This window comes from Salvia splendens, chromosome 3 (genome assembly GCF_004379255.2).
Source record: "Salvia splendens isolate huo1 chromosome 3, SspV2, whole genome shotgun sequence".
Classification (NCBI taxonomy): Eukaryota; Viridiplantae; Streptophyta; class Magnoliopsida; order Lamiales; family Lamiaceae; genus Salvia; species Salvia splendens.
The window spans coordinates 42,098,730-42,107,790 of NC_056034.1; the positions used below are offsets into that span (position 1 = coordinate 42,098,730).

Sequence of the window (9,061 nt, forward strand, 5' to 3'; positions counted from 1 at the left end):
GATCCAGGTAGGGATGTCAATCGGGTCGGCCCGTCGGGTTTCGGGCCAACCCTACTCGGGTTGCGGGTCAATCGGGTGCGGGCTAATCGGGTTGTGATTTCTTTCGGGTTATAAAAGCTAAGCCCTAACCCTAAAAGCTCGGGTTTCGGGCCAGCCCAGCGAGTTAATCGGGTTGCTACCGATAATATTAACGTGCGATCAATCCAATAAATAATGATTAAAATTACTAATATTCATACAATGTAAAACATTTAATTATGATATATTTGAGATATATGCTTAAACTCAATCATAAACATGATCAAATAATAATATTTGAGATATTTCGTAGAATTTTAATGCATGTTTTAGAAATTTAAATATTTTTTTGTGAATTTGAAGTTTTTAATTTATTTATCAATTATTATATTAATAAAAATTCAATATATAATTTGTATATTTAATATAAAATTGAAAGTTATGTTTTTAGTTAAAATTAATCAATAAAATGTCGAATTAATATTTTATTAACATGCGATCAATCCAATAAATAATGATTAAAATTATTAATATTCATACAATGTAAAACATTTAATTATGATATATTTGAGATATATGCTTAAACTCAATCATAAACATGATCAAATACTAATATTTGAGATATTTCGTAGAATTTTAATGCATGTTTTAGAAATTTAAATATTTTTTTGTGAATTTGATGTTTTTAATTTATTTATCAATTATAATATTAATAAAAATTCAATATATAATTTGTATGTTTAATATAAAATTGAAAGTTATTTTTTTAGTTAAAATTAATCAATAAAATGTCGAATTAGGAGTAAAAAAAATAGAATAATAGAAATTTTATTGGGTTTTCGGGCCAGCCCATCGGGTTTTCGGGTCTGGCCCTAATGGGTTGCGGGTTAATCGGGTGCAGGCTAATCGGGTTTTGATTTTATCGGGCTAGAAATTTCTAACCCTAACCCTATAAATTTGGCGGGCTACTCGGGCCAGCCCACGGGTTACGGACTACATTGACATCCCTAGATCCAGGCATTGTACAGAGCCACCGTGTCCTTGCGGCTGTACGGATGACGGCCTACCTCCTCCTCCTCCTCGGCCGCCGCCTCCTCTTCCTCCACGGCGTCGAATGCTCTGGAGCTTCCACCGCCTCGTCCTCCTTCCGGATTGGGTTCATCGGGATAATCCTCCCTAATTTTGGATAATCCCTGCGAATACCTCGGGGCGGAGGGACGAGCGTATGCATCCACATCAAAATGGGGTGGTTGGTACCCCGCCGGCGTCGACGAGCCTTGGGTGCCCGGCGTCGACAAACCGGAACCGGAACCACCCAAGACATTGTACATGCCCCCCAGTCGCCAAACGCGTTGATGTCAAACCCGCCGGAGCCGCCAGAGTTTCCATCGTCGGACATTTTGTGATGAAAATTGGAGTGGTTAGATGAAAATTGGAGAGGAAATGGAGATGATTTGAGAAGAATAGATGTGTGTTTGTGTGCATAATGAGGATGAAATGGGAGTATTTATAGAGTAAAAAAACGGTCGAAAACGGTAACATTACCGTTTGAATTTTTAATTTTTTTTTATTAAATTCGAATTTAAAAAAAAATTTATTGCGTCAGCGTGACAAAGCCCACTCGCGGGTCGGCGAGTGGGTATCACGCCTAGCGCCAGCGCGCGCCACGTCGCGCTGGCGCGTGGTGAGCTGGCGCGCCAGCCGTCTCGGTGGGACGGGCGTCTCGGCGAGACCGGGACGAGACGAAACGCTGCAACGCGTCTCGCTGCCGTCTCTTCTCGGAGGGACGAGATACGAGACACCCGCGCTACGCGTTGCGGGTGCTCTAAGAAATACTTGCAACTTCGAATTAGATCATTTAAATTTGAAAAACATCGGGTATATATCGATTTGTATATATAGGAATAGCAATGTCGATTAATTCAATAATCCGTGGACTGACTCGAATAGACCAAATTCAGGTGATTTGAACGGGAAATTTAAACCCTATAAAGTTATAGCCCAATGAGTCTGCACCGATAAGCTCGCAGTACGGTAGGATTGGCTCAAAACCATGATAGATTGACATTAAGTGCAACTATTGTCCATTCTTCTGCTTTGTTTGGTAATTGATTCGACACTATCAATAATTTGTATAAAATGAATAACTACACAAAAATTAAATTAAATTAACCTTCTAACTTTAATATGTACTGTATATATATAAAGGGATGAAGTCAAGAATTCAACTTATTGGGGAATTGAAATGGGGCATTTATGAATAAATTTCCAAATTTATAGAACAAAGTATACTATATGTAGCCCCGCCACTGTATAGATGCATAATTTAAATTTGTTTTAACATTATACAGTAGATAAACGAATTGCGAAGTTTAGATTTATTAGTAAAATTGATTTCTAACTTTCTAAAACATGCTTTAATATTTCCAAAATATGTTAATATTTTATTTTAATTTTACAAATTTTAAATTGTACTCCCTCCGTGTCCGCGAATAGGAGTCCATTTTTTTCATTTTAGTCCGTCCGCGAATAGGAGTCCTGGTTCACTTTTATCATAAATGGTAATAGGGTTCCACCTTTCACTAACTCATTCCACTTACATTTTATTTAAAACTAATATATACAAGTGAGACTCTTATTCCACTAACTTTTTACCCACTTTTCTTAATATTTCTTAAAACTCGCCCCCACCAAGAAATAGGATTCTTATTGGCGGAAGGAGGATGTAACTTAACCAGATAAGCAAAAGTTGCCCCAACTTCCAAAGATTGTAACTTTCTAAACCAACTTTGCAAGAAGGACCCAAATCCCGTTGATTTGCGCCGACAGAGGAACATGACATCAGGAATCAATTTTCGGAGATTTTCCCTACTCTGGAGGAATGGATGATACTGGAATGATTTTGCAGTCATTGTTGTCTTGTTTTCTTATTGTTTTCCAGCTTGTCTATTATATGTAAGCTTGGTTGTAAATTCTGAGTGTATACACTACCGTTTGCAATTACTAGTACTCACTCTGTCTGCGAACATGAGTCGCATTCATTTTTGGCACGGATTTTAATAAATATTAAAAAAAGTGGGTGGAAGAAAGTCAGTGAAATATGACTCCCAGTATATATTAGTTTTAAATGATATGTGAGTGAAATGAGTTCGTGGAATGTGAGGCCTTTTTACTATTTATGGTAACCGGGACTCCTATTTGCAGACGGAGGAAATATTTGTTAATGTCATTTAATATACATTCATGATTGATTGAGGCTTGCATGATAAATGGTTTAAGTGGATATATAGTAAATTAAAAGTGAGAATAATGTTGAGGAGAGTCTCTACTATATTATTCTAGCTTTTAGTTACTATATATCCAATTTAACTATTTATTACAATTTTTTCAAAACGAGTGCAAAAAAGAAGTGATTCAACTTTCTTGAGACTGAGGGTGTTAAGGGAATTCTCCCTCAACACGATATCGACGCCAACGAGGGATCGACTTAGAGAAATAACGATGGACGTCTCGAGCTTTCCCCGAGATCTGCTCCGATTAGGGTTTGTGCAAAAAGAACGATAAAGAACAATAAAGAAGACGTAAATAAAGGAAATTATGTATTTCATTGATTGCCTAATGAGAATAACAATAGTCCTATTTATAATACTCCTATGAATAACCTAACTTGATGAACAAGATAATAATGATATAGAAAAGATATGATAATATAATAATAGAGATATTTTCGAAGATATACTCGTATCAACTCCCCCGCGGTTAAAATCCACCTTGTCCTCAAGGTGGGAACCACGACACAATGAAGAGAGTCCGAAACAACAGCTTTGGCGAGATAACTCCCCCCGGATCAAATGCCCACCGAATAATTGAACGACTTCCTTCATTATTCCCATAAACATTCACCGATTGAGGCTCGATGCCTGCCGTGGGTGACACATCGATGTGTGATAGACCCGTCTGAGTAGGATGAACGCTCTGGTAAAATCCACGCCAACGTTCAAGACCTTCACCTAGAAGCTGCCTTATAGTGCAAATAAGTGAGATAAAATTGACAATACGAGGTTCCTCCTTCGATTCGTCAGGTGTTGTTCCTGTTTGAGTTGGTGGTTCACTTCTTGACTCACTGTAGTTCATAACAACAGAATCTTTCTTCACAGTTGGGACAATTTTCTCCTCATTGGCTTCTTCTTTCACTATATCGTTGTCACGTACCACGTCTAGAAGCTCGTTCTCAGTGCCACAAGCAGAAATTTCTCCTTTGGCAGCCGCCTCTCGAAGCAGTTTTATCTTCAACTTTTGTACGTCATCAATGGTGTTGACATCCTGTTGTCCATTTGAATCCATATTCCCCCCCATGTTTTCTTCCCCCCACCTGAGTGTCTTGGAACAGAAACCGCTGCACATAAGACTCTCAACCCGAATAGGGTGGGTGCTGGGGCGCCCCCGAATGCGGCTGGTGGTATGGTTCATGCTTATACGTGGTCGGCGGTCCGTAGCCGTTGGGTTGATAGTGGCTGTTGTGGGAAGACGGTTGGTAGTATGACGGCTGCGGGGGCCAGCCAGTTGGGGATGGCTGCTCATATGTCGGGAATCCTTGCGATGAGGGTTGTCCCGGCGGGTCCTACGACGACCATCCTCCGTGTGCGTGGTGATCGCTGAAATGATTACCCCAAGCATCCCATGCCGGGGGTGCGCGCGACGTGGGAGGCAGGTCCCAAGAGGTGTGTGCGCGCGCCGGAGGGGCAGATCCCAGGCTGCGGGTCCACGCGATGTGGGGGGCAGATCCCACGCCGAATGTGTCTCCGACTGGACTAGGCGCTGGGCGTCGCGTGAACGCATTGAGGTCGATGCCCCATTAGGGTTTGGGCGAAATCCTTCATGCAAATTGAAGAATAGAGCGGTCGCCGGCAGAGACGGCGTAGCGACGGGCGCCGTCGAGAACGGTGGGATGTAGGGCATGGCTACCTCCAATTGATGCGCGTTCGCGCGGCTGTAGGGAGGACCGGGCTCTTGCCGCGGCGGGTTGCGCGATTTGTTGTGCGATCGGCAATGACGCCGGGTCTCGATGTCCCGGGGGGTCCCAAGCTGACCTAACCCCATGGCTGGTCTGATTGCCGAAGCGAGAGCCCCAAACATCCCACGCGGGAGTTGGCCTTGACGCCGGTGGCAGGTCCCACGCTGGAGTTGGCCAGGCAGACCGCGGCTCTGGCTGTTGCATGCGATTGGTGACCCCACTCTGAAAAGAGGCCGACGGCCCATTAGGGTTCGGACGGAAGTTGTCTTGAAACCCTAGGATCGGGGCAGCGGCTGTGATGGGAGGTGCGGCGGCGCTGATCGCCGAGAGTGGAGTGGTGTAAGAAGCATTGACATCCACCAGACGGTGGTTCGCGCGAGTATCCGGGGGCTCCGGCTCTGGCCGATTTGGAATACGCGACGACGACGGACGCCGATCGTAGTCATCCATGCGCGACTGGAGTTTAGCCATACCGGCCAGCATCTGTTCAAACATAGATTTAATTGGGTTAAGGGAAGACGACTCGTTGGCCGGCGACAACACCGGATCCGTAATCACCGGCAAGGTACACATGGGTTCCGTACACCCTCCGAAAGATTGACAATCCGACATGAGTACAACAATTTGTTAAGGGAATTCTCCCTCAACACGATATCGATGCCGACGAGGGATCGACGGAGAGAAATAACGAAGGACGTCTCGAGCTTTCCCCGAGATCTGCTCCGATTAGGGTTTGTGCAAAAAGAACGATAAAGAACAATAAAGAAGACGTAAATAAAGGAAATTATGTATTTCATTGATTGCCTAATGAGAATAACAATAGTCATATTTATAATACTCCTATGAATAATCTAACTTGGTGAACAATATAATAATGATATGGAAAAGATATGATAATATAATAATAGAGATATTTCTGAAGATATACTCGTATCAGAGGGAGTACTGTATATTGTTGTGATTCCGTCAAATAGATTATTGTATATTAAAACTTATTAGTGGGGGAAATGAAATTTTTGCGAATCTAAGGAAGACAAAAGAAATTCGTGAAAAATGAATTTAATCAAGTAAGAAATGTTTACTATCGAAACCAAAATTTTCAAGTAATTTCCCATGAGCAAGAGGTTTTCACCCTCCCATGAACAAGAGGTTGTTCTTCACAAAATGAAGAAACATGATGTAGTATATGTCAATTCTCTACCTAATATATTTCAGACAAGCAGTTTTGTTTATTTTCATTGTACTATGTATTGAAGGCCAAAGATTATTTATTATATGGTACTCTAACAGCAAATCATAAGCACCAAAAACTTCAGTATAACAGAATATCATACTATAAAAGAGTGTGAAGGGAGATTGCTTTTGAATCATTTCAGAAGAGATCTTGTTAGATGCTCGCGTGCAGTAGCCAGAGCTTGAGATATCGTCTGCAACAATGTGTATCATCATGTCAAGAGATGCATTCAAATGACTGTGAAATTATATATTCACCAAAAAGTATTAAGATCAAGAGCATAGAGATATCACCTGCTCTGACAATGGTGCACCATCATCTATACTATGGGTTGCTACTTTTCCAGCAATAATACTACCGTCTGTTTCGAGAATAATCCTGCAAGAACAAATATATCAACAGCGACACACATTTTCACTCTTGAAATGAACAAGCTGATCATGAGCGAGTGGCATTGTACATATATCAAGTTTTGGATGCGTTTGAGGAAGCATTAAGGATACAGAGTGAATGAAAATGAAGCATAATGAATTTTTTTGTCAAAAACGAATGAGAGGTATAACCTACCCTCCATCCACGATTTCATCTAGGCACAGAAGAATCATATCCAAGTTCTCAAGCGCCTCTCTTTGGTCGACATTGTTCCTAAAGCACAGATCAGAATGAGAGAATCCACTCAGCAGATAGTCGTGATAGACGAGATGTAAAGCAATTTCAAACGCGTTGAGAGATGAACCTAAGGAGTAGGGTGACTGTATCGAAGAATCCCTGTAGAACGGTAGCTAGGATCAGCTCATTTTCTTCATCGCCCCCGGTCACAAAGAAGTGCAGATCTTGGACAAACTTATAAACGATTATGTTGTTCTCTACCATTGTTATCTCCGCTGCACCAACAAAAGAGTTAGGGAGTCGAGACCACAGCCACTGCTCGTGCAACGTGTTAAAAAGGGACCTAAAAATGAAATGTACCTTCTGTTCGAGCATTGGTTTTTTGAGTCTTTGTGAAAATAGATTTTTCGAAAGCAAGCTTAGCACTATTTGTAGGCCATTCATCTGAGTAATACTTAACTGCAACACGCTTCCCCTCAGAATCCAGCAAAAGTATGTTTTTTATAGTCGGGCAAGTCTCCTACATTCAAATGATCTCATCACTACCACATAACAATTTCAAAAACGACTAAACCAATTACCCAAAATTTCTACTTGCATTGTTAAATCTATTATCAGCATTTGCAGCGAACAATAAATTTTATAAGTACAAGAAAAAGAATGTGCTGGAAATCATTCGTGCACACAAACAGCAATGCCAACAAATCCGGAAATGATGGATATCATACAATTAAATTCCTACTTGTATATCCAATCACAACATACAATTTCCAGCTGCGTAGATCAGACAATACCAAAATAGTTCATACTCACAGTTTACAATAATCATCCAATGAAATTATAGCCATCTATCACAAACTAGAATCACCATTAACGAGGTGCGATCAAAATGTTCGATTCTACGAACAGTGAAAATGATCAATTTCATAATAATCTTAATTTGAATAGCATAAATCGCATGAATCCACCATAGTTCTTTCTTATTGAGATCAGATCTTGCAGATCGGAAAAATGCGATCAAATAATTGACGAAATATGGATGGATCAACGTACGATGGAAACGCAATATACTTACATGACTGAGAAATGTGGCCATTGCTGCTAGCGATCAAATTATTTTTATGGAGATAAATTTTGATTGAAAGCTAAAAATCAATGAATATGAGAGCTTTGCAGTTATATTTGTTGATTATGTCGTAAAGCCATACTTATTTTATGGGCCAAGAAAAAGCCCAATAGTCGGAGATATTTTATAAGCCCGATGGGTTGAAAATTTTCATTTTTTTGTCAGTTGTCTTGTTCGTGTACTAAAAATGTATTTTAGTGATATTCCAAACGATGTACCAAAAATGTCGTTTTGTATATGGTAATTTGGATGCAAAAATTGCCCAAAAAAAATTAAAACTGTGATTTATTATTATGTGTTTCAAATCTAATGGGTGACCATAATTTGCTAAAATTATGTGATTTAAATAATTATTCTGTTATTCTAATGTGTAAGTGATAGGTAACTTTTCAATAATATTTTCAATGAAGTAAGAACTGACTCAATTATATATGTTGTTCTTATTGAAAGAACAAGATATACAAATTGTCAATTTCAAAATTTTATCCCATTTAAATATTGAGGTAATTTCAAAAAATCATATCACATAGATATGAAAAAACTTCATATTTCGAAAGATCTCCCCTGTATTGCTCCCCTAATACCTAAACCTCGATGATAAACAGTCAAGTAATTCAAACTAGTAATGGATGAGATATGTAAATTGCACATATACTATCAAGGTAGGCCATAATTGTAAGGGCATCCACAACCCCGGCCCGGATTCAGGCCCCGATGTGTACTTTGGGCTCTTCTCGACAATCTTCCAAACGTCGTAGTACTTGAAGTGCTTCTTCCCGTCAGAGTAAAACTCCTCCCTGGCTTTCGCCACGAAGTCTATCTCGCTGTGCCCGCTCGGCCACATCCGGACTACGTTAGTCCACTTGCCATTCCACTTCGTCATCTCCTTATGGACCCGACCCCAATGCTTGCGTAGCTTCACGTAGCTACGCTCGAACGTCCCTCTTGGTCGACCAGCGTTATATTTATGTCTCGCTCCCATAACACTTTGCCGCTCTACTGGTTGTCGATGACAGGATCCTTGGAGACGTCGACAAAGTTCTTGGCCTGCCACAATGTC

General features: G+C 40.5%; 1 protein-coding gene across 1 annotated transcript; it reads right to left on the reverse strand.

The window, feature by feature from the left end:
- Window positions 1-6,090: 6,090 nt before the first annotated feature.
- Window positions 6,091-8,077, reverse strand: LOC121796121 (coatomer subunit zeta-1-like). The gene is made up of 6 exons (XM_042194864.1): window positions 7,951-8,077; window positions 7,236-7,395; window positions 7,003-7,150; window positions 6,834-6,911; window positions 6,560-6,644; window positions 6,091-6,459 (listed from the first exon to the last, which is right to left on the reverse strand). Exons 1-6 carry the CDS (start codon window positions 7,969-7,971, stop codon window positions 6,400-6,402), a joined length of 552 nt encoding a protein of 183 aa, XP_042050798.1. The 5' UTR covers window positions 7,972-8,077; the 3' UTR covers window positions 6,091-6,399.
- Between the last annotated feature and the right edge of the window lie 984 nt (window positions 8,078-9,061).

Excerpts from the sequence above, each read along its gene's own strand:
- LOC121796121 (XM_042194864.1), bottom strand. The coding sequence starts at position 7,971 with ATGGCCACATTTCTCAGTCAT. Across the intron at positions 7,151-7,235 it reads AACCAATGCTCGAACAGAAG|CGGAGATAACAATGGTAGAG; the intron begins GTACATTTCATT and ends TTGTTGGTGCAG. Across the intron at positions 6,645-6,833 it reads GATGAAATCGTGGATGGAGG|GATTATTCTCGAAACAGACG; the intron begins GTAGGTTATACC and ends TTGTTCTTGCAG.